Source organism: Hippoglossus stenolepis, chromosome 14 (assembly GCF_022539355.2).
Source record: "Hippoglossus stenolepis isolate QCI-W04-F060 chromosome 14, HSTE1.2, whole genome shotgun sequence".
Lineage (NCBI taxonomy): Eukaryota > Metazoa > Chordata > Actinopteri > Pleuronectiformes > Pleuronectidae > Hippoglossus > Hippoglossus stenolepis.
In genome coordinates this window covers 27,710,072-27,735,528 of record NC_061496.1, presented here as the reverse complement: position 1 = coordinate 27,735,528, position 25,457 = coordinate 27,710,072, and the positions used below count along the sequence as shown (strand labels likewise).

Genomic DNA, 25,457 nt, shown 5'->3' with positions numbered 1-25,457 from the left:
TTTCTGCCATTTGTAGCACACATTCATTTTCTGTGTCAGAAGCTGAACCCAGGCACAGTGCTCACAGGTATGAGTCAGACAGCAACAGACAACTAATACTAACAAGATTCACATTTTTTATGAAATAACAATTAGCAACAACATGACCAGTGAGAGCAGAGAGAGAAATAATGCCTTTCCTGGAGGCATTATAAAAGACCATACTATCAAAGGCTAAGTCATTGATAATGTCACAGAGGCTTAGAAAGCCCAGCAGCACAGCATGGAAGCTGCTCACTGATGCCCAGGCCTTTGACACTTCTCACAGATTGACTCCAGCTATACATTTCTGTATCACTTTGATTGGCTCATATCATCATTATTTCTTAATCTGTCTGTCTCATCTTTGTACCCATCAGTACAAAGATTTGTACCCATCAGTACAAAGATGAGAGAAAACTGATATAAAAAGCAGATCTAATATTGAAATATAAGAATGTTAGAATGATTGAAGCTGAATCCCATAATTCTACCATTACAAAAGTGAAGTTTCTCGAAGGCCGTGACGTAGCTGTGGTCAAGAGAGATGATGAATTATGTTACAGTCTCCCACAACGCAAGTCAAATTAATTTATTATTATTTAGACATGCATATACACATATGTTGGTATATATGTGTACACCTGTGTATGCATTTATAACATGCCGGTTTTTGTTTTTTTTATTAAATACAATGTATTATTTTGCCTCTTTCATGAATATATTTTGATCTGCCTTCTACTGAAAGTGAACATACATGCTCACACTACAATTGTGGTTCTAAGATTGACCACTGTAGTCTTCTGTCTTGTTCATCAATGGCATGTCATATTGTAAAAGAAGATGGACATGAAATCATAAAGATTCATTCAGTCTAAATGTAATTTTAGGAAAGCAGATGCTGACCTCTTGTGACTTGATTGTGACTAAATAAAAAATGCAAATACTGCCAGGCTGGGTGATTGGTACCCTTACAATGGCTGCCACTGTAGCCTATATACTTAATATTTGAATGAAAATGAATCACACCACCATGTTGAGGTCGTTCAGGCTGTGGATTTCTTTCATCTGAGGGAAGCAGGGGAAGAAAGAATGTAGACACACACACACACACACACACACACACACACACACACACACACACTGGACACAATGAGAGATACAGAGGAGACAATTAGTGGCCACAGCAGCTTTTGACAGCCGCTGCAGAGAACTCCCAGCACCCACACCCACGATCTGGCCTCCTGCTGTCAGAAAGGATGGTGTAGAACCAGCAGGAACTACGTTAGCCTCACAGAGTGTACATTTAGCATCACACATCTCCATGTTAGAAACGACATTCATTACAAATAAAATCCAAGTGCTTCAGTTCCCCAACTCTTACTGTACCCTAACTGTAGTTTAGTTGCCATAACGAGAATATTTCCATGACCCTAACAATGTTATAGTGGTCATGCAAATATTGTAGAAATCAAGAATTGTGTAGAACGTTGTCTGTGGCCAAAAACCAATGTTGTCATTGAATGTAAATCATTCGATGTTTTGCAAAATCATCCATTTATAACGTGTCTGGTAAATCTAACTGTGGTTTCTGTGTAACACATTGCTAATATTTCTGTGTGCTGATTTCGGTGCTGTGCTTATTCTGCTTCTGGATTCTCCTCTTTTGTTTTCCTTCCATACTGTACACATTGTGGCTTTGTACTTTGCTGTTAACACACAAGTTTATTGACATTTTCCTTCAAAGCTTGAACCTTGTTTCTTGTAGCTTGCTGATTCTTTATGAGGTTAAATGATTCTAATGAGTCTAATGTGCACAGTGCTGACATCACAGAGCTTCTCTATGCCTGTCGAGCTGGCTGATCCTCTTCCTCTCCTTGTCCATTTATACTTGCACAGCCTCACCAAAGTCAAATCTGTATTCATTCACACATCCCACTAAAGCTGACCAGCAATTTAAAGAAATCTTCATATGTTCATTTTAAAATTCTATAAAGGGGTAAGTGAGGGCCCTAAACCCTGCTCCAATCATCCTCCTGGGGCTCCAGGTGACAAGCTTTGATGTGCATAACCTGCAAAGATAGCTCAAATCCTTCACATTACCTTTGTCTAGCTTCTGCAGGTGTAGAACTGTATCAAATGTTCAGTCTCTGATGTCTCTCATCAGATGGAGATGAAGAGATCACTACACAACCTTTCCTCTGCTACCAAACCCAAAACATTCAAGCTGGTATTTTGAGTTTGAACAGCTTCAGGATGTGCAATCACACTGAGACAAAGTCTTAAAGGAGAGTGTTTATATCACCATACCATGAATCTGCTCAGACTTTCTGTGATTATTCATTTTAAAGGAGGATATAAATGGTGATCCAGCAGAGCTGTTGTCATAAACCTGAGTGCATGCTGATTTTGTCTTATAATGTTGCAGGCATGAAATAATCGGTCAGTCTCTTACTTACCTACTCCTTTACACACACACATGTTTCACTATATGCCAAATATAGGAAAATGGATCAATATGATGTTTAATTGTAAAAAATATCATTTCGAAACCATGACCTTAGAATGAAAGCCTAATAACGTGGAATGCATGTTTTTTTATGGAGACATTGTTGTCATTCTGAGAGGGAGTTTTTTGTAAATACTGTGTATTATAGAAGTACCGGTTAAAATTCCATTCAAAATATCATCACAACCAAAATTATCAAACAATAAAAAGTAATTTCGATTAGACACAAATTTTCAAATTTCGACCAGTTATCGCTGCACTCAAAGACGAATTTAGATTCGATTTCAGTGGTCAATGGTAAAGGTCACGGAGCAGTGAACTCATATGATGCTGGAAAAAAATGTGTTATATGAAACTGCACTGTTCGCCGGCATACATACAATGGCAGGGTAGTAATTATAGTTTTCTCATAGATGTAATCTCAAAGTTTTTGAGATTAAAGTTTTTTAGTTTTTTCTTTCTGAATTTGAGAATTTGTAGTTAGTCTCATAAATTGACCATTTAAGAAGAATATCTTAGTTAAAACATTTCACTATCACCTTACATAAAAACACAATATAAGAAAAATATGGGGGGAATTTTCAATGATTATTAAAATATGAATTATCATATTTTTGGCTATAATGCAGAGCTATTCAACTCTCATACTTTGTCATATTTATTTCTTAATTTATATTTAAGGAAAACACAGTCACACAAAATGAAACCTTTATCTTTCCCAAACTATTTTCATTGTATACTGTGTGCTGTGTTGCACTGCAGTGCCCGGAGCTCCTCCCAGGAAGCTGGAGGTGGACACCCTCAACTCCACTGCTCTCAGGGTGACCTGGAAGCCTCCCCTGTCTGTGAAGCAGCATGGCCAGATCAGAGGCTACCAGCTGGTCTACTCCAGGCTAGAGAACGGGGAGCCTCATGGCCAGCCAGTCATCGTGGACATTTCACTCCCTGACGCACAGGTACTGTGACAGTTTTTGAGTTAAATCCAGTGTAACTTTTAAGGGGTGACTTTTGTTTACTTAACATATTAGGAACCATGGCTGACTGAGGGCTGAGAGAGGCTTTGTTTGGTTAAAATCGCAGGAGTTACTTCTTATAACTGTGTAAGTGTTACAAAGTGTTTTTGTTTTGGATGGATGAAAAAGCACTCAACATAGGCAAAATATAGAAATAAATCACATGAACTCTGTCAACATACTACTGCATCCAGCAGAAAAGTAATGGTACAACTTTCACTTTTCACATCCCAGGATATGCAGCTATCATTCAAACCAGATATATAGATAACAAATTTAATTATTCTCAAAACTTTTTTTACACATTTGATCAAATAAATAACTCCAAACGAATCTGTCGCCTATTGAAAATCACAGAACAATTCACTCTGTGACAACATGAAAATTGTCCTGCAATGAGCAGCCAATAATGAGTATCAGCAGCAATACCACGGTAGTCACTGAACATGACTTCACTTACCTAAGCCTGACTTAATAATGTGAGTGGCTGACTAGCAAATATTTGTGAAACAAATCTCGTGACTTTCTGGATAAACCTTATGTCCTTTCTATAAGAAAGTCTCCAGAGCTGCCCTGTGAGCATAACGCTGGGTTCCCTCTGCAGGTAAACTCTATATAGCTGCTTTTCAGACAGGCACTAAGCAGTGGATAATCCCAAGACATTCCCTGTAGGGGCTGTATGTGAGAACCTAAATGTCAGAGTGAGAGGCTCTGCGTGTTCTCTGGAGTTTCTCCTGCCAGCCCTCTAGTAAAAACTCAACTCAAACCGAATGTCTGAGTCATCATTATTTAACGGCTTAGTACAACACGAGACTCAGTGTTAAAGTGACCGGTGCGACATGCAGACCTGATCCGACACCATCTCCCCTGTAAACCACTTAGTTTCATTTTTATTGGAAACGTTAGGATGTAGTAGATGTAGATGACAAACTTATGATCATGTATTTAGTTAATCGATGGTGTCGGATCATGTCTGCGTGTCGCACCGGTCACTTTAACACTGAGTCTCGTGTTGTACTAAGCTGTTAAATAATGACTAATTTTTCATTGTGTTTAAATGCAGTCTCATGAACTCTAAGTTACTTCATGTACTGATCAGGTCCTAATAACTAATGATGAATGTTTAATAGCTACAGTGAGAGCAGGTTAGAGTGGAGGAGGACACAGGATCAAACCAACTGATTTGTTCAGTTCAGCGTTTACAAAAAATATGAACAAGCACAACACTGCCCGAGATCAATATATTTCAACAACAAACTTCAATAGTCGCCTCTTATTATATTCACAACCAAATAATTTTGGTCATTTAGACATGCTGCAGGATCCACTCAATGGATTTGAGGACAATCTCTGATAAAGATGAATAACATTAAATTGAATCGACCACTGGCTATTGAGAGCTGGGGGCGGGAGGCAGTGAAAGAGGTGGCTGCAGCGTGATTGACACCTTCCTCAGCAATTCACATTTCGCCACCCTTGCCAAAGTGCCGCTCTAGGCAATCGCCTAGTTCGCCTATATGGACACGCCGGGAGTAAAGAGAGTAGAGACTGGAGAGAAAATCTTTGCAGCAAAGTGAAACCAGGGTTTAAGGAGAAAAACGGTGATGGATTTGCAAGTATAAGATAGAGTCCAGCGAAGCAGAAGTCGAAGGATGTTTAACAGCTCGCCATGAGGTGGAGTTCAGCTCCTCTTCTCTCAGCTTGTTTTGTTCTCAACGAGCTGCGCTTAAACTGATTCCCTCTATAAGCAGCATTCCTGTCTTATCTGTGCAAGGCAGGATTCCTGATAAGGAGCCCACATCTCACAACCCATCTACACTTCTCTCTCTCTCTCTCTCTCAAGCACACACACACAGACACACACACACACAAATTGGACTTGTACCTTTTGATGTATTTTCCTTACTATCTATGATCTGTGCTTTACATTAGAACAGAGCCATTGCATATCAGGTGCCTTGATCCTTTGGACCAAGGTTATGAAATATGTTTTTTCTGTGGATATATACGATCTTGCATGTAAATATGTCTATCTAGAAAATAAATGTTTGTTTAAAAAGTGAACTTAATATAAAGCACTTCAGGTTTTTATCCCTACCTTGCAGATCAGCAGGCATGAGCCCATTTGTTACACTTGGTGACATGCTTATTGTATTGATGTCACACATTCCCTTTGATTAATGGATTCAGTCTCTTGTGTGCTGGTGAGTTCTTCAGGAGGCTCAGATCTGTGTGCCAGTGGATCCAATTATAACCCATGTGTCAGGGTGACGGACAGCAGCCAACGAACTTCAGTTCCTCATGCAGCGTCAGTGAGAGTAGAGTGTGAATAGCAGCATTTGAAAATCACTGAGCTGGACTGTGAGTGCTGAACTGTTCAGCTGCCTGAATATCCATCAGTTGTTTCACTGACTCTTGGCTAGCCAGCAGTCAGTACAGATTACTTTTGCTTTTTTGTTACGAAAAGACCTTGATAAGGAAATACATTCAGTCATGCCAAATTATAGGAGATTATAGGCAGTAAGCAAATCTTTAATTGGCGGCTCATTCCCAGTCTAATGCTGTTGCTGTTTGCTTTGACTTGATTCCTTCCAACTCTCTTGCTTTTCTGCTGCCAAGCTTGTGGGTTTTAAGATCTCAGTGAGGCATATTTGTTGATGGCTGAAAAATACTAAAAGGAGCCTCTCACCCGCCAGAACTAATGGCTGTGAAGCGTGAGCATTGTCTTATTTGATAAGATATGGTGACTTCTCTGAGGCTCATCGTTTGTTGTGGCCCAGAAAAACAAACCCAGATCATGGTGGTGCACGAGGTGCCAAAGACAATGTTGTCTTTGTCTTTTCACATGGCCCTTAGTGAACCCACTGATGAGTTTATGAGGAACACCATACCTGTACTGGCTAGAGCCTCCCTTTTTAAGTTTGGCACCAGATTTTCATTTGTTTCATGCATAATAGCTTTAGTTCAATTTTACACATAGTGATATGTATTTATTACTATAGTAACACAATGACATGCATAGATAGAAACTAACTTTCATAATGTTTTATGAGATCAGTTCACCGTCAGCAGATGGCTTTCATAATTTTAATAAAATTACATATCTGACATCAAATTCTGCAGTTGGTCCATTTTCCCTTTAGACTTTTTTCCAGCTTTTGTCATCAGCATTCACTCCAGCCTAAGAGACACTGTATTAATGCAGTCACATGACTATTTACCATAATTAATAATAGTGTCTCTACTTGTCATCACATCATGATGGTCAAATAATGAGGATGTCAGTGTGGAACAAGTTGTGTTCAGCATTCTCATTAGTTCTCTTCTCCCCCTGTCTCATCTCTTTGTTGTTCTGTTGGTTGCCCTCTAATTGCACATCAGAAGAACAGGTAGGACAGGCAAGAGGACACTTTAATAATAATGTTGGGTAAAGTGAACTTTTCATGATGCCCTCAGGATATTGGCAAAGACAATATTAATTTCACTAATAATCCTCCTTACAATGGTTGCATTTTTGGTTTTCAAGCAGTAATCATTCATCCAACACCAAATTTCTACTGAATGTACTGTCACACTGACGATTCCCCACAGCAGTCTGAAAAGAATGACCAAACCTGTAATATCTACATGGGATATTGTGACATGGATGAGAGCCTCAGGTCATTATGCTGAAAAGAAAACTGCAAACATTGACAGCCACAATGTCACATGGTCACTGTAGTGTGGGAACAAGCTGCTGCCCAAGCTCTTATAATAGCCGCTGCAATACTTCCAGGTCACTTTAAGGCTCAAGACTAACCTTTTTTACGAGGAGCTTTAATAACATTTCCCCCCATACATACACAACTTACAGAAAACTGACTTTTTCCACTAGTAGCACTGGTTTTAGGGGCACCAGCACGAAATTTAGACTCACCACCTACAGCGACATGCAACGCAAAACACATTCATATTTTTCCCATCCTAACTGTTTAACTGATAAATGTTTTGGTAATAAATAGAAAATTTACTAAATAACAATCCCCACAAAACAAGTATACATGGAACTTCTCTTACAGAATGCCTATCCTTCACCTCCCTTTAGAGCACATCCCCCTAAGGCCCCTCTGAAGGCCAACCCTTGTAGTTGGCTGAACCTCATCTGTTCAGCCTCCTTGGCATTGACCTCCTCCAAGCTAGTTCCCTCAAGACTTATTCTAATGGGTCTTCCACTTTGTCCACATGCAGGAACCCTCTGACATCAGATTTATTCCTCTTCTGTGATGAGAATACTCTTATATATGGTTCTGAAATTGGCTATTGTGCACTTTTACTGTATTTGTGTTACTTTAAGTACATGCTGATTAGTATCGCCACTGATTTCCCTAATAGATTTGATTTGATTCACAAGGTTTTGATTCAATATCGGTTTGGGATATGTCAGTCTACCAATTATATACCAATTTTACTTGGATATTAAAGAAATTCTCAGAGAACTAAAGCTGTTGTCTGTGCAGGGAAACCTCTAACTTGGTGCATTATTGAAAATATTAAGGTAGGCCTGTCATGATAACAAATTTTGTTGGATGATTTATTGTCCCAGAAATTATTGTGATAAATGATACAATTTCATACCACTAAAAAAATAATAACATTAGACTCTGTGTATAGACTCCACCTCGCTCTCAGCCTGAAGAGTCTGGGAGCGCACACACAAATTGTTTTGCTTGCTCCTGGTATTTCACGTGATGGCCTATACAATGATGATTTTAACAAAAAACTAGTTGTAAAATGTACTCGCGCTGTCTCCAAAAATAGATTGGCATCGGCCATCTTCTTTTGAGTGATCTGCTGGCAGAGGTAAGAAAGTGAACTATGAAACATTGCCGACGACAGAACAGATTCGGAGAAGCAAGACATTCCCAATCCTTTGCATGAGCAGTGGATGTTGGCGCACCGCACACTTTTACGCATGGCGACCCTCTAGCTCACTCGCTTGCCCCCTGCCTCGGGAGACAGGCAGGCCCGGCGGTGTGTGAGCCATCGGGGGGGCAGCGCGAGACTCTAAGTGTCCGGAGGTTGGTCGGGCTGGACACCGTGGTCGACCGAAGTCGAGCGGCTGTACCGGTAATGATCCTTCCGCAGGTTAACCTATGGAAACCCTGTTACGACTTTTACTTCCTCTAGCTAGTCAAGTTTGTTTACGGTGAAACCACACTGCAGTCTTCTATAGCAAGGGTTGGGCGCGTTTCACTCAACAGCTAGTTTTACATAATAATCAAATAAACACCTTCATTCACAACAATTCTTATTAACTAACAGATTAATTGAACAGAACTGAAATGCTAATCAACTAATTGATACAAATATTTGGCTCCAACAATGACCTCTGAGTACTAAATTTACTATTGGCTACTGCAGGCTCATGTCAGAATGTCATCATGTTGAACTGTGACCAGATAACCTTTAGCTTTTTTGCATGTGTGCCTTCATCAGAAGTTTCAGATCAAACTACTGAACAGTATAGGCATCAAAAGTATATGCATCATAATCAATTCATAACTATTAGGAAAAACATCAAGGATACCAAGTTTAAATTGTTGGATTTTCCCTCTGTCATCATTCAAATCCTAAACTTTGTCAGTGTAGACTGACTCTTTCGGAGTCTCCCTCCAAACCAACAAGGATGAATGACAAGCATTAAAGCAGGGACCAGTCAGGATGACTTGAGAGGAATCTAACCTCAAAATGTTCAACACGAACAGCGTTAGTGATAAATCAAGGGGCAAAGTACATTAGTTATTATTTGAAAGAAGGATGGTTACTGAATACTGAGGCCACTTTTAGTCCCTTGCTGCTTTATATAATGTATCTTTTCTTGATTTAGAGCATGAGCAGGGATGGTATGGTTTTAACCTCACTGTGAACAGCTTACATTGTTTACGATGCCAGCTTAAATTTATTTCTTCTGAGAAGTTGTGGAAGCAAAGCCCCTTGTCTTTTCTTTTTTTCTGGTTACTCAGCAAGGTCAGAATATAAATGGCCATAACCCTGAATCACTGACGTTACATCTCTTGTGTTGAGAATAACACAGGCTGACTAATTTTCTTTGGCCTTTTCTCAGTCTCAGCACTAACAAAAATAAGGTTTTCTTGAGGGTTGGTTGTAATTGATTTATAAGTGTGTCAATCACTGTGTATACGTCCTGTACAACTACTTCCTCTTATGGTTCCACAGACCTTTTTTCAGTCACATTTTGTATGAAGTAGTGCCGTTGCACTTTAATAGGACACCACCTTCATGCTGAAAGTGTTCAACAGAGTAGATCCAGTAGAGTGGATTAGGTGAGTGATATTTACATTTAAACTTTATCACCATTGAATAATCTCCAGCTATCAGTAGAATAAAGTGGTAATAAAGAATGCACTATACCTATTATGAATGAACAATTTCATCGCAAATTTCAGGCACTTTGGTTTTGCACTTCCCTTGGATATAATTAACACATATCTCAGTCCATTTTAATCTGAGAAGGATAGTTTGGAGGGTTGTTTCAGGTGCTTATCCTTCATCAGTTAATTTCCTTTAGGCCTTGTCCCAGTTTGCAGAAGCAGGCAGAGGTAATGGCAGGGTAGCTCAGCCATGTCCTGCTGTGGACATGGTAAGCAGCAAAAATCTATTTTAAACAGCTAAAGAAACTATATTATTCTAAGTGCACACAATATTTTGAATATTTTTGCCTACTACCACAACATCTTTCAGTCAGAAAGCCTTTTCATTTGTCACTACATTTTCTTAATCGAAAAAGTGCTGAACAAAGATGCCACATGCTTGTGCAAGATGCTGGCATTCGGTAAGACAGGGAACTATGCATGGTTGGAGATGCAGACTGGATGCGAGGCACTGCCATCACAGTAGTTGTAATGAGTCATTTTAGATCTGTTGTTAGCAGTCAGGATTGTGTTGTATTAAAATGTTGTTCATGAGTTGTACCCATATTAACTAATATATCAGCCATGCCTGGAGTCTGACAACTGAATATGAAGGCAATAAATGCTTCATTTACAGTTCAATCAGGAGAGACTTGATTCACAATTTAACGATGTTTATTTGACAAATGCACAGAAGCAAAGTGAATGTTTATAGTCTTTGGCATTTTAGACCCCTGTGTGATGTCATCAGGATTAGAAGGGGGTGGAGCAGAGCGTCGAACAGGAATGCCCCCCGGGGTCTAGACACTGGTGGTGGTTCATCAGTCAATCGATTGTTTTGGATGGCCCATATTCGTGAGAATTGTCCTATTGGACTTCGCCAATTGTGACATCCTCTGCCCTTAACAAGAGTAAGGAAAAACTACAAAAACCTTTTTGACAGGAAAAACGTAGAAACCTCAGGAAGAGCCGCATGTGAGGGATCCCTCTTCCAGGACGGACAGAAGTGCAATGGATGCCACGAGTAATAGGTATATTGTCAGGCAGTCTTGTTGATTTTTTAGTCCGCGATCAGCTGCCACCATGATCAGGTGCCACCGTAATCCACGATCCCTTGTCATGATCCACTGATACTATTGGGATCCATCATCAAGGTCCATGATCGCTGCCAACACAATGTGGGATTATACATACGATCAGTTGAGGTCGGGATCTGGAAGAGGTGAATATTCTGCTGGAGACTGGAGGAGATTGGGGTGGAGGAGGGGTTATGCGCGTCACTGAAAGACGGCTGACTGCGGAAGAGAGGAGAAGGGATTTTTAAAGTTTGACAGGTGCTGAATGATTGGCTGAAAGAGACCGCGGCAGACCTGATTGGATATTTAGGAACGCCCACAATCAGCTGATCAGTATGCAGGTTAAGCCCACAATCAGCTGATCAGTATGCAGGTTAAGTCTTCCTGACTGTATTTACGCTTAAGCTTCATTTGTATGTCGCTTCTCATAAATCATTCACACAGAGCCAATTGTTGTGCCATAATGCATCAAACATGATACCATAAAATGGTGTGCCTTTCGGCATTCAATAAATTTGGTTATCAAAATAAAATATTAAATATTAATATTTTAGTATTAATATTAAATAATAACTTTAATTGATTAAAGTTACCTCTGGGCACCACCCTTCAAAGGAAGGGAAAAGATAGCCAATTTATTGAATAAGTCTCATAAAGGTTCTAACTACAAATTTGGAACTCTGATTAACAATTAAATTAATAACTATAACCAAAATTACCATAGAGATAGTTAGCTAAGTTGAAGGATATGGAGTTCTTGACAGTGTAGATGTTGGCAAAATTCACTTATGCAACATTAATGAAAAAAAAACATTTATTATGAATATAATAAAGTATAAAAACACAAATTACTAACGGTTTAATTGCTAAACAAAGATAGGTATGTGTGTGTGTCTGTGTGAGTCAGCGTGCTTTCAAAATGGTGGCTGGCCAAAGAGATAACACCCCTCCCCCACCTATTGGAATGTTTACGACCTGTAGAGCTAATGAGGTGAAGAGTTATGCGTGTGTCTGTGTGTGTGCCAAATTAGAGAAAGTTACTAGATTGGATGCAACGAAAGACTGTGAAGAGCATAACAGACTAACATTACTTTCTCAATAACTTGTACCCAAAATATCACAACACCACAAATCAAACTTATAAACCTCACACAGAATCGAATAAACAGTCTTGCTTAGCCTAGTATAATTATTAAGCCCAGTTGTGTTACCAGTCCGTGGAAAGGGGAAAAAGCTGTGCAGTTCGAAGTTTTGTGTCGTCTTGCTGGTTTCTGTTGAGCTGTGTAGCTAAGTTGCTGGCTGAAGTTTTCCTGCAGGACATCGCATCGCTGCTAGGACGTTGGTAGAGCTTGGAGGGCGAGGAGGTTTCCTTGGTGAGATGAGCTGGAAGCTGCACCTTTGTGCTCCTCTCGAAGAGTTGGATGGGAAGAGAAGATGTGAGCTGGAGAAGAGGCTCGACAGCCTTCTCTCCGTGGAGGGAGTTGTAGAAAAAGAACAGAAGAGGGGGAAACCTGGCTTTATATTGGCCCGGTGACCTCACAGGTCATGGGGTCCAGAGTGACCAATGGGAGTTGAAACCTGTGTCCCTGGGGGGGTTTTCACACCTCTGATGCCCCCTGGGAGACTTAGTTCCTTGCTCTGGTTTTTGATGGCCCCTGGGAGACTGACTCTTGGAGGAACATGCGGCTTCAGGCTTTGACTGAACATGTAGGCCAAAGTGTGGTTTCACAAAGAACCATGGCCCAACACAATGGTACCCTGACTGCTGGTGCAGTGGGCCCTAGGTTCCTCCCGCTGCAGGACAATGCCCGGTCTAATGTGGGAGTGTAGGCAGTTCCTGGATGAAGCATTGATGCCATTGGCTTGCCATTTACGTTGCCCTGACCTAAATGATCAGCCAAGTTCTGCCATAGACAGTCCAGGAGCTCACTTACGCTCTGATCCAGGTCTGGGAGGAGATCATCCCAGATTCATCAGGAGGATGCCCACTAGTTGTCTAGAGTGCACACAGACAGGCAGAGGGCATACACACTACTGAGTCACATTATGAGTTGCCATTATGAAATTCACGCAAGTTGGATCAGCATGTGATTAAAATTTGTACTTTGCTTTTCTGTGTGGTTTTGAATCCAGTCCTCAATGGGTTGATGATTTTGGTTTCCATTGACCATTGTTATGTCATTTGTACATCAAGATCTGATGTGTGATTTAAGTGTTCCCTTAATTTTTTGACCAGTGTAGTTATTCAAAATCTTTTTTAATTGTTAAATGCTGTGGTTATTGAAGAAGTTGCCCATCAGCACTACGTAACCGACAAAAAGGTATTAGATGTAATGCTTTCAATAAAAAATATACACATGGGCTCACTCAGTGAGATCCCATCAGAATGTCTATCTAGACTGCTCAGATAGGGGGCAATGTGTGTGTTAGTGTTTGAGTGAGTACCCCGCCTCACTCTAGGTGGAGAGGACTCAGTAAAATGTTGGTGTTATTCTTGTGTAAACAATGGGGTCACCCCTCGACTGATCCGTCCTTTTTATGGATCGATATTAGATAATTAAAATGAAGATACATTTTAATCAGAGAATAATTGTTTAAACCCAGCCGTATGTCCAACCAAGAAAATCAAGACATTCTGATGGGGCGAATGAAATAAACGTGATCGGCCGAAATGGCACAGAATAAAGTTGACCAATTGGTTAGGCAGAGAATAAATTTGGGGGGGCATTTCCCACCCCTGCCAACCTCTAGATCCGGCCCGATGAGAATCCTACTATAATTGGCTTTAAGTACAAAGACTACATAATCAGATTAGATATATCATACAGACTACATAGCTGGTGAAAGTGGGTAATTGATTGTAGCACATTAAAGTGAAAACACTTTGTCCCATAATGTCCTAAAGACACATCTCTTCCGACTACACATTGGTTAAGACGATGATGTTACAGCATGTTCAGGGTGCAACAATCCAATATATAGTAACATTTCCAGTGATCAGGATGTCCATATGTCACAACTTTAGTTTGCCTGCCCTGAGCAGTCCCACTCTTCAGAGTTCACCCAATGTGAGAAATCCTACAGAAAGCCTTCAAAGCCCTATAAGCCCTACAGCCAAAATGAGATCTCTGCTGCATACACAATGTCAGCTTGAGAGCACGGGAGAATATTCAGCTCAACTCCCTAACTTCAAACACTTCTTGTGTTTCTGGGGTCAGTACCATTCCATATGTCCTGAGACTTGGACTCTATTTTACACCTGACATTAAAATGTGAATCATATTCAGATTTAGTTATCATTTAAACCTGAAATACTTTGTCCACACTGAGACCTGCCACGATCTGATCTCCGTCCAGCTCATGTTGTAGCCTCTCCTCCTTTGTCTAAAAAGCAACAAACAAAAGAAGAATAGAAGTAGATGTATCCATCCATCAGTGAAGCTGTGTGCTATTCGTTTTTCTTGTTTTTCAATTGATATCCTCTTCACTCCATCCATAGGTGACTGAAAAAAGATAACTGATTCCTGTGTTTACTGGCTAATGCATGTTATCTGTTTAGCTGTTGATTCCTTGATTGTTTGAAACAATCACATGTGCTTTTCTCCACCAATATAGTGGTTGTATGTGGATTGACAACATATTTGTATTTACACTTGGATGGGGTTTGACCAATCACAATCCATCCTCATTGTGTCTTTGGCGCCTTTAAACCTGTACTTTCATGTGGTCAAACTCTATCTGATTGTAATGTGATCACCAAAAACACATTTTAATGTCCGGTGTAAATGGAGTAGTAGAAAAGTTGTTCAAATTAAAAAAACATTTCACCCGAAATATAAAACCAAACATGTTTGCTCTCGTCTGTTGTGGTGCAGATGGCATCAATGCAGATATTTTTGATTTGATGTTAACAATATGCCTGTTACTATACTTCTGCTAGTTGTTCCAAATAGTCAACTAAAACTGAGACTGTTTGGTTCCGCAACAGGTAAAGAGGTGATTCACACAACAGACGCATAGATGAAAAAAAGACCAAAACAATATAAATATCTCAGGTTGAAAAAGCAGAGCCATACACAAAGAAGACACCAAAGAAGATGTCAAGAGAGTTTGTGGTGATAAAAGCTGACGCTAGTGTCGATATGCCGTAAACAAAAACATGTGTCTCAGCACCGGTCGAATGAATGCATAGCGTCCTGCCTCTGCCTGCTGCACCACCCCTCGCCTGAATCCTGTGGAGGATTTGATGCTGTTGTGAGTGCGTCTGAGCAGAGAATCCCCCACATAATTGCATTTATGTAGCAACAAATCACATCATTTATTTTTCATAGTGCCTTTCACAGTGTTACATCATTTTGATGAGTTAACAGCTTGTTAGCTAGCAGCTAATTAGGTAGAAGTAATGGGAAATAAACAGAGGCTTTTTTAATTATGGGTTGGGCAACACTTCTTCAACACCTCTGAAACAATTTTAGATGTCGTTCTGCTTCTTACCCAGTCACTGATGTTGCCGATTTGACAACACCACATGTGAAAGAAACAAGGGCAGAGTGGAAATCTGAAACTGATGCTGTCAGCAGGTAGTGGCTGTGAGATTTTGAGCCATAGCTACTCTCAGTAGACTCAAATCTACTGCTTTCAGAAATTATCTGGAGAGGCTGTATGAGAGAACGCAAATGTCCAAGTCAGTTGCTGGAGACATTCTCCTGCTAGCCCCCTAGGAAAAGCTCCAGATGATGTCTGAATGAACCCAAGTGAGAAAACAGCAGGATATTATCCAGAGGATTTACCGCAAGCCAGTGTGTGCATTGATGACATTTCTAACACATAACAGTTGCAATAAAACAAAAAGAAAAAGAAAAAGAATAGGTCTGTAAACGGCTTCAGAGTTAAGCGCTATTGATTGATGGATATTCTATTTGTATTCAGTTAATTGTTAATTTATATTTTATCTATATCAAGAAATGACTGCTTAAAACCTTACCCAATTATCAACAAAAAAAAAATTAACTAAGAAATGCGCTTTGTCTCTATTTTGTCTATAGCTAGTGAAACTGAGTTCTCTTTCTAAAACTTAATGATTTGGTATAGTCCATGGCTGCCCACACAAGTTTTATGTCCACCTGTATGAAAACCTGAAGTCATGTCTGCTTGACATGCTTTCATGTCTGCCATTTAGCTGTCATCTTCACTGTGACTATACCTGCTCTCCAACATTCATTAAAGCCACAGTAAGCAGTGTCCCTCCCGTTGTTTTGGTGAATCAACAGAGTGTGCTGAATGCTAATGAGCATTTGTAGTTGAGTTCAATGGTAAATGGTCTGTATTTATTTAGCGATTTTTCTAATTTTTAAAAACCACTCAAAGGTCTTTACAGTACAGTTTTGCCATTTACCCATTCACACAATCATTCATACAATGCTTCTATGACCAGCAATCACACATGGCCAGCATAGCCGTCTCTGTCTATTTTCGGGGTTCAGTATCTTGTCCCAAGGACACCTCGGCATGTGGAATGGGGTGGACAGAGATAGAATCAATGACCTTGTGGTTAGTGGATGCCCCGCTCTATCTCCTGAGCCACCCCCTGAGTTTAGTTGTCCCCCTCCCCCCAACAGTGAAGCTTGAAACAGGAGGGAGGTGGAGGACAGCAGCAGCAGCATTTGATTCGGACTCACTGGATGTCACTGCTGACCGATTGGCTCCTGTTAAAGTAGCTCCTGAAACATCTTCAGTCTTGAACTGTTTCATCTGTTCAGTCCTTGGGAATTCATCCCCTCTGACTCCTGGTGTTCCGCATTTCAAAAAGACACATGAAAGCCCAATTAGATTTTTTTGTTGCTCTCTACAAATGCAAGAAATTCTCTCAACAAAATTGAAAAAGGAATACCAGCAGATTACAATTATAAGCTTTTAAGAGACTTTAGAAGCTTTGTAAGCTCGACAATTGTCTCTTATCTTTCACCTTTGTTGCCCTGCAGAGAAAATAGGCAGACAGGAAATATCTGAACTCCTTCGGTCTTGCACATGCCTTTTGAACAACACATAAGGAAAATATACATAAAAGCCAACAAAAATATTCATAACATTTTATATAAGTTAACTATATGTAGTTAATTAACCTGTGTATGTGGAGTTTTTTTCAGAATCTGAATTATTTATATTTTTTACTTGATAAATTTGTTGTCTTCTTTGGATTTTACCATTACCTATAGGGGATTAATCTTTGTATGAAAAAGGCTTTAAGCTACAAAAAAATCATAAATGTAGAATAGCCTTTGTTGTGCATATGATACATTAAGCATGACACCATTAAATGGTGTGCCTTTGGGCATAAAGAAAGAATTTAAAGTAAAACATTTATTATGAAGATAATAAAAGTATAAAAACACAAACTACTAAAAGTGTACTTACTATTTAAAAATGTGTATGTGAGTATGCGTGTGTGTGTGGGTGTGTCTGTGTGCTTTCAAAATGGCGGCTGGCCACTCTGAAGACAAAGGACCCTGGAATGTTTACACCATGTGGCTGAGATCACATGTATGTGTTAAGTTTGGGAGATGTGTGTGTGTGTGTGTGTGTGTTGGTGCCAGGTTAGAGAAAGTAGCTAGTTGCATGCAAAGAAAGACCGTGAAGAGCATAACATAACTAACATTAACTTTCAAATAACTTGTAACCAAAATATCACAACAACACAAATCAAACTTATAAACATCACATGAATAGAATTGAACAGTCTTTGCTTAGCCGAGTTTAATTATTAAGCCCAGTTGTGTTACCAGTCCATGAAAAGGGGAAAAAGGTTTGCTGTTTGAAGTCCAGTGAAGTCGTCTTGCTGGTTTGTGGCTCCTGTTGCTGTGGTTCTGCTGTGCAATGCAGCTCTTGTGCTGAAGTTCTTAGGCAAGCTCTCATGTCGCTGCCTTTTGGAAGGTTTCAGCAGCCTGCTCCAGGCAGGCCTGCTTGAAGGTTGGTAGAGCTTGGGTAGGGAGGAAGTTTCCCTGGCTGGCTGAGCTGGAGATCTACACCTCTCCTCCAGGAGGGTTGAGTGGGAAGAGTTTAGTCGAAAGAGAATGAAGAGAGAGGGAACTGGGCTTATATTGGCCAGGTGACCTATAATATAATAGTGGTTGAAAGTTGTGTCCACGGGCATTTTAACACCACCAGAATTAGGTCTGCACTATTTCCACAGTTTGCCTTCACATGCACAACACAACAGGAGATTCTCTGCACAGATGCATTCATAGCAGCAACAAAACCTCTGCAGGATTTAGTCAAGGGGTGGTGCTGCAGGCAGAGGCATGACAGAGTTCACGTGTTTTTCTTTACAGCAATCGGCACCGGCGCTAATCACCACGAACCATTTTGACATCTTCGTCTTCTACGTGTATGGATCCGGTTTTTCATCCTGAGATATTTTTGTTATTTCTTTTGTTTTTGCTTGTCACATGTCAGAAGGCTGTCATCAACTCCCCCACTCACTTACTGTGAGTCCTGCAGAGGATCTCATCTTTGTGTACTCTCTATTGTATGTTATTTCCAAAGGGTACATGTGTTTGCAATATGTGGATGAGAAGTATAAATTACCAGTTTATAAGAAACATTTTATCGGATTTCTAACTTAAAGGATAATTCTGGTTAATTTCAAAGTTCATCAGCTGTCAGTGGACAGTGGGCACTAAGTAGAGGCTGTTGCTTATCTCACTTGATACTCATCTAAGTCACCATTTCCATTGTTGTGTTGCCATGAACCCCTCCCCTGATGGGCTGTGAGTCTATGTCCTTGCAGCGAAGTGATCTCTAATCCTGTGTAGTGATGAAATGATGGGGTCAGATCCTAGGAGCCACATTTGAACCAACTCTGCTCATATGCAAAATATGTTTTGGATGAGTCAGCTGTATGAAATAAGCAGTACCTGCCATTTCTGACAGGTTTCACATTTCAGATTTATGATACATTTAAAAAACATGGCTAAAGATAAGTTCAGACAGGTTGTACACAAACCTCCAGGTTAGTTAGAAATATTTTAAGATCAACTAGAGAATAGAAAATAATGGTTAATGATAATGATGAATATAAGACACAAGTTGTCATTTCCTACCATTTTAGGAGGCACCGATTATCCAGTAAAGGGTCAGAAGCATTTATAGAGCACATCTATTTCACAGCTGCTTTCAGGAGCTGATTTGTTACCAAGACTTCCCACAGTTAAACGGAGCTTATACACTATCTCACAATACAGCCAGGATCAAAGAACCATGTGCTCTATCGAGCATTACATTGAAATGGATTCCAAGTTCCCCTGCACATGACTTTTTCCTTAAAAGATCAGTTGAAATATCTTGGGAGCTGATGTATGTTGTGTGTGTGAGGGCCTGGCTGACAACATTCCAATTTAACTTAAGACGTTGCCTAACCAGAATGTTGTTGGCCTTTTCTCTCTCTCTCTCTCTCTCTCTCTCTCTCTCTCTCTCTCTCTCTCTCTCTCCATGCAGGATACCATTATAACAGGTCTGCTGCCAGAGACGACCTACTCATTGACTGTGGCTGCATATACCACTAAGGGTGATGGAGCTCGCAGCAAGGCTAAGGTGGTCACCACCACAGGAGCAGGTGTGTGTTTAGTTTACAATTATACACACATTATAAACACCACAAATTCAATTGCTCTCCATGAAGGAATGACACATTCTGCATATGAAAATGAAAAAGGTGAATCCATAAGCAAAACACAAGCCTTGAATCCGGGCAGTGTCACTGAACCTCACCACCAGACTTCCCCGAAAAAAAATGCCCATCTTTTTGCCCTGTCTAACCCATTTTAATGATATTTCAGCAACAAACATGTACATTTTTAGATTTGTACAAAAAAAATCAATCCATCACCAAAGAAAGTTGGGAATGAAAGTGCTTCAAATGAAGAGAAAACATATTGTTTCATGTTCTAGAGAATACTTCTTGTCTTCTAGTACCTGGTAAGCCCACCATGATGATCAGCACCACTATAGGGAACACAGCCTTGATCCAGTGGCAGCCTCCTAAAGAGATGGTTGGGGAGCATGTGGGATACCAGCTGCTGTACAAGAGAGTAGAGGAAGAAGCTTTCACCATCAAAGACTTCAGAAAGATAGATGACCATTTCACAGTCACCGGCCTCCACAAGGGTGCCACCTACATCTTTAAACTGTGTGCCAAAAACCGAGCAGGCAATGGGGAGGAATATGTGAAGGAGATCAGCACCCCTGAAGACATCCCCAGCAGCTACCCCCCAAATCTGAGTGTGGTGGGACTGACCGCCACCTCCACCCAACTTGCCTGGGACCCCCCTCCTCTGTCCCAGAGGAATGGGAAAATTGTGAAGTACGTGGTGGTGTATCGTGATATCAATATCCAGCACAATAACACCAACAATACCACAGAAACACTGATGACCGTCCAAGGTTTGCAGCCTGACACAACCTACGACATCAGAGTCCAAGCTTTTACGAGTAAGGGGGGAGGTCCCATCAGCCCCAGCATCCAGAGCAGGACCATGTCCACCTCCATGCCAGGTGAGAAGTGCAAGCTTTTTATCAGTGCTGTCAGTGCTGTACTGTGCTCGCTGCAGCTTCATTTGTGACCTCAGCACTCTGTACATCACTCCATGATTTCAACATTTAGGGCTTTGTTATCTTCTAATATGCAAACACAAACAAAACCTCCCTGCACAGACTAACATGAGTGTAACCAGAATAGTTGTATAATTTTGTTGAGGGCAGCTTTTGGCGTAAAGCTAAAAAAGTGAAGGAGAGGCTGCATGCATTAATAGGAGGGAAGGAAGATCACCTAGTAGAGTCAGTAAACCTCCTTCCCGTCTCTTCAGCTGGAGCAACAGGTGAATGAAAGTACAGAGCCTCAGCAGAGGGGGAAAAGCCGTGTGTAAATCTGAACTGGAGCATTTCATTGATGACCACATTTGCCAAGAGTCCCATATATTAAGATTCCAGAGTTAAAGCTATATTGTGTCTAGCATTCTACAACTTTGTATTTATTTTGCTTTTTACCAATCTATATATATGGTTTACAGATCGATGGATTAAGTCAATAACCGGTTTGTAAACAGTAAGCTGCTGTTTGTAGGCAGCTTACTGACAGAGAAGATTCATTTCTATATAGTTCCAAAATACATTGAACAGTTTAAATGAGCAGCCAGACAATGTGGCTGCAGCTGCTTAATATTGATCATATTTGCGCAAAGTCACGCTGCTTGCGCACTGGACATCTAACTGTGCTTTGCACGGTGCCTCATGGCGCACGAGGACAGGTCACAATGTTTGTCTTGACTCTTAATTGCAAATAACCAACCAAAATGTGGCCTCAGTCAGAGTCTGTGTGACTGTGTTTGTCAAACTAAAGCTCATTATAGAATCTACATAATGTGATTAAGTGACACGTTTCATCTCTAGTCCAAGATGCTTCCAAGTTCCAAGTTCGCCAGGTCTTGGTATTAAAGAACAGATTAATAACTCGTGGCTAACTATCTTGTTCCCACGACTTAATAACTCGTGGCCACACAATTTATTTTTTCCAGAATGTCACCAGAGGGGCTCTGTAAATATATATAGTGCATCGAGATAAAACTTCTTTTGTACATCAACTGTCATTTCTTTGCTTTTGTGCACCAACTCATCAACATCTCAGTCATTTCCACAATTAAATTAACCACCTAATAATCATCCAGACCTTCCCCCAGTGTTCACCAAGAACTTTGGAGTGAAGGCTGTGACGAAAACCTCTGTGCTGCTGACCTGGGAAGTGCCAGAAACATACACATCTCAAGTGCCTCTCAAGGTAAGATGAGCCCATTGTTCCAGCCAGTCACATTACAGACACTGAATCTGATAACTGGTCATCAGGTAGTCAGTGATCATTCAATCAATCAATCAAATTTTATTTGTATAGCCCATATTCACAAATCCCAATTTGTCTCATAGGGCTTATGAGACAAACCATTTATTGTTCATTGTTTCATGTAATAAAATAAATTGTGACACAGGAAGTGTATGTCATACCCTTAACACAATGCAATGTATTGGCTGTGATGACAAAGAAATACTTTTATCTTTCAGCCGGGTATCACTAAACAAAATAGTGACTTTGTGAAACTTTTTTTGTTTTGGCCTCTTTAATAGAACAGCTACAGTATTAATCGTCAAAAAAAAGGAACAAATTTTCACCATATTCAGTTCTGTCTGTGACTGCACTTTTGGACTAGGATTTGTCTGCCTTGTTGCTCAGCCAGTGGCACCATGATGCTCTGATGATAAACTAAAGTGCAAAGGAAAAAGTTTATGATCATGGATCACTAAGTGAATAATAGCAAGCAGCTAAATCATACTTGATTTATTGAGCACCTTTTAGCAAAAAGCAGTTACAGAGCGCCTCACAAAATCATGAACAGAGAGCACAGGAAGCACAAAGTGTAATGTACTGACTCACTCGCTCAGAGAGACACACACAGTCATATCAGAGCTCGTTCACGTGAAGCAGCCAGTCACTGACTTTGTTGAAGAACAGTGGAAACAGTAAAAACACTGTTTCTCTGGTCTCAGCTGCTCAGTGATCAGCGCCGCTGCGTCATGATCAGAGCAGAAGCTGCAGTTGGTTTGTACCGAGCTGGAGTTCCTGTGTCCTCCTCCACTTTGACCAGCTCTCACTGTAACTAATAAACACTCATCACTAGTTATCAGGACCTGATCAGCACAGGAAGTAACTTAGTGTGTTTGATTCGCTCCAGAGTTTATGAATCTGCATTTAAACATCATGAAAATGACTAGTCAACATTTTGTGCTCAGTACAACACGAGACGTGACGCTCACAGTCAGGACTCAGTGTTAAAATGAGCGGAGCGACACGCAGACATGATCCGACACCATCGATTCATAACTAAACACATGATTGTAAGTTTGTCACCTAAATCATCCCAATAAAAAAATAGAACAAATGAGCATGAACTAGTTCATTCTTGAAACCGTGAACTTAGTTGAACTTTTTTTTAAATTTAACTATGAACGTGAACTAGTTCATTTTCATTTGCATGAACTGAACTTTGAACTAGTTCATTTTAAGTGTGAACTGGCTCAACACTGAGTATAACTATATATAAGACTTTATAAGCTGTATTATCAAATAAGTTTTTCGGCTCCAGACAAATTTTATTTGGTGGAAGAGGGCAAAATGGCTCTTTTGATAGTAAAGGTTGCTGACCCTGACATAGAAGGTCGAGACCTTAAAAATTGCAGAGAAACCCAACAGTTCCCATAATGAGCAGCACTTTGGTGACTGCGGAGAGAAAAAACTCCCTCAATTACTGGAGGAAACCTCTAGAACCAGACTCGGCAGGCAGCCATCTGCCTCGACTGGTTGGGGTGAGCGGAGAAAAATGGGGAAGAGAGGAGAGATTGGTGGAAAAGAGGGGAGTTGTTGCAGATGAGTTACACATAAATGTAATTATTAATAGACAGGGATGTTTTACTTTGGTATTGTAACAATTTATTGGCAAACTACATCGTCAGCAGTGACTGTGAGTAGCTTCCAAAAGTCTTACTGTCACACTGCCACACACATTGCCAGCTTTAACCATATTTTGTAACCTGTGCTATGGCTAGAAAAGCTGTGTAGAGGTGCTGCACAAATGGATTAATTGTTGTTTTAGAAAAGTAAAATCATAAATTGCCAAATTGTCCCAAAATGTCTATTTGTGTAGATTAAACCAACAAGTTCAACATTGTTGGTTTACATAGAGTCAGATGATCTGCTTCGAACATCTAATGTAACCTGCAACAAGAAAAAACATACTCTACCATACTGCTAATTTCTTTTTCTAAGATCAGTGAGTTTAATGCAAGAAAGAAACGATGGCTCATGAATGAACCATTTCACACTGATGATATTCATCATTTTTATAATACATGTTGCACAAATATTTCACTTTAACCTAACTGTTTTACTTCCAACAGTTTTATTTTTGTCAGGGTTATTTAGACAAAGGAAGAATCAATTCATATCACAGACAGTCAATGTAAACATTAAGTATTCAGTTGGCCTGTATCTGTGTTAGTAAAACATCCTCATCCTGGCTTTCAGATATTGTACAACCAGAAGAGTGTGGAGGTCCAGGGGAACCTTAAGAGGAAGCTGATCACTCAGCTTCAACCAGATACTGATTACTCCTTTGTGCTGATGAGTCGGGGGAACAGTGCCGGTGGTCTCCAACAGCAGGTGTCCATCCACACAGCTCCCGACCTCCTGAGGGTGAAACCTGCTCTGTATCAGCATGATGTGGAAGAGGGTGGGAGAGTGACCGTCAGTCTGCCCCGGGCCCCTGCTGGAGCCCCGATCAGGTCTGTGCTGTTCACAAAAATTACGAAATCGTCTCTGCACATGTCACTCAGATTTTATAGTGGTACAAAGACATCAAGGCGGGTTGTGAATAACATCAAATGATAGTTGTAATGATTGGAGTGTAAAACAGCTGCATTCTTAGTTGAAAGCACTGAGATATTTTACTTTGAAAATCAATCAATCAATCTCCCCTTTGTGTACAGTGTCGATAAAAAACATGAATTTGATTGTTTGTGGGGTTTTGGCATGTTATGTAATCTTAAACCCCCCATTTAGACTTGATCAATATTACAGGGGAGGAGGAGAGTGGTGTTCACTGTGCAGTAGTTCAACTCAGAATCAGCTTTATTTGCCATGTATGTGTACACATACTAGGAATTTTATTTTGAATTGCACTCAGTAACTTACACAAATAGACATACTGTAAAAACTGACTACAACAAAGCTCACAAAATAAACATAACTATTATGTGCAAATAAAAGAGGCCAATAGAGCAAAGGTGCAGATATGGATAAATGTTGCTTATATATATGATGTAGGTGAAGCATATGACAGTCGATCTGGTAGATATTTTAACATCGTTACAGGATATGGTTCCCCTAGTATCACAATATCGCAATAATCCAGTGATAGCTGTCTGTACATCACTGGGTACACTACAAGCGGGAATTGCTAATTTAACAACATTTAATGGAGCTACAGTATAATTTGCCAAACTCTGAACAAATACAGCCTGAAAGTTGGGTTTGTATGGGTTCATGGTGGCTTTAATTTTCTCTGCTCACTTTCTGTTGTTCCCAGATAGACCTACAGAATGTTTGTGTTTAAGATTTGTAACAGGTTAGAGAAACCGGTTTGATTTTCGATTTAGATTTTTGAAGTCATTTTTTACACAAAGCTGATAAAAAATCAAATGTACAATATTTGACTTAATATTTAATATAAAAAATCTGCTGCTATTATTTTAAAGGGTGGCTTAAACTGTTTAGTCTTGCTCATTTCTGAACTGTCACTTAAGCAGCAATAGAGAGCAACTAAATACATTGATT

At 40.2% G+C, this 25,457-nt stretch overlaps 1 protein-coding gene across 1 annotated transcript in view; it reads left to right on the top strand.

Annotated features, from left to right (window-relative positions):
* Window positions 1-25,457, top strand: part of ptprfa (protein tyrosine phosphatase receptor type Fa) — a 186,420-nt gene that overhangs the window by 101,086 nt on the left and 59,877 nt on the right. Inside the window, exons 11-15 of the mRNA XM_035177244.2 lie at window positions 3,290-3,483; window positions 19,520-19,637; window positions 19,994-20,575; window positions 21,745-21,854; window positions 24,150-24,406. Coding sequence (XP_035033135.2) covers window positions 3,290-3,483; window positions 19,520-19,637; window positions 19,994-20,575; window positions 21,745-21,854; window positions 24,150-24,406 — 1,261 coding nt within the window. The remainder of the gene's footprint in view (window positions 1-3,289; window positions 3,484-19,519; window positions 19,638-19,993; window positions 20,576-21,744; window positions 21,855-24,149; window positions 24,407-25,457) is intronic.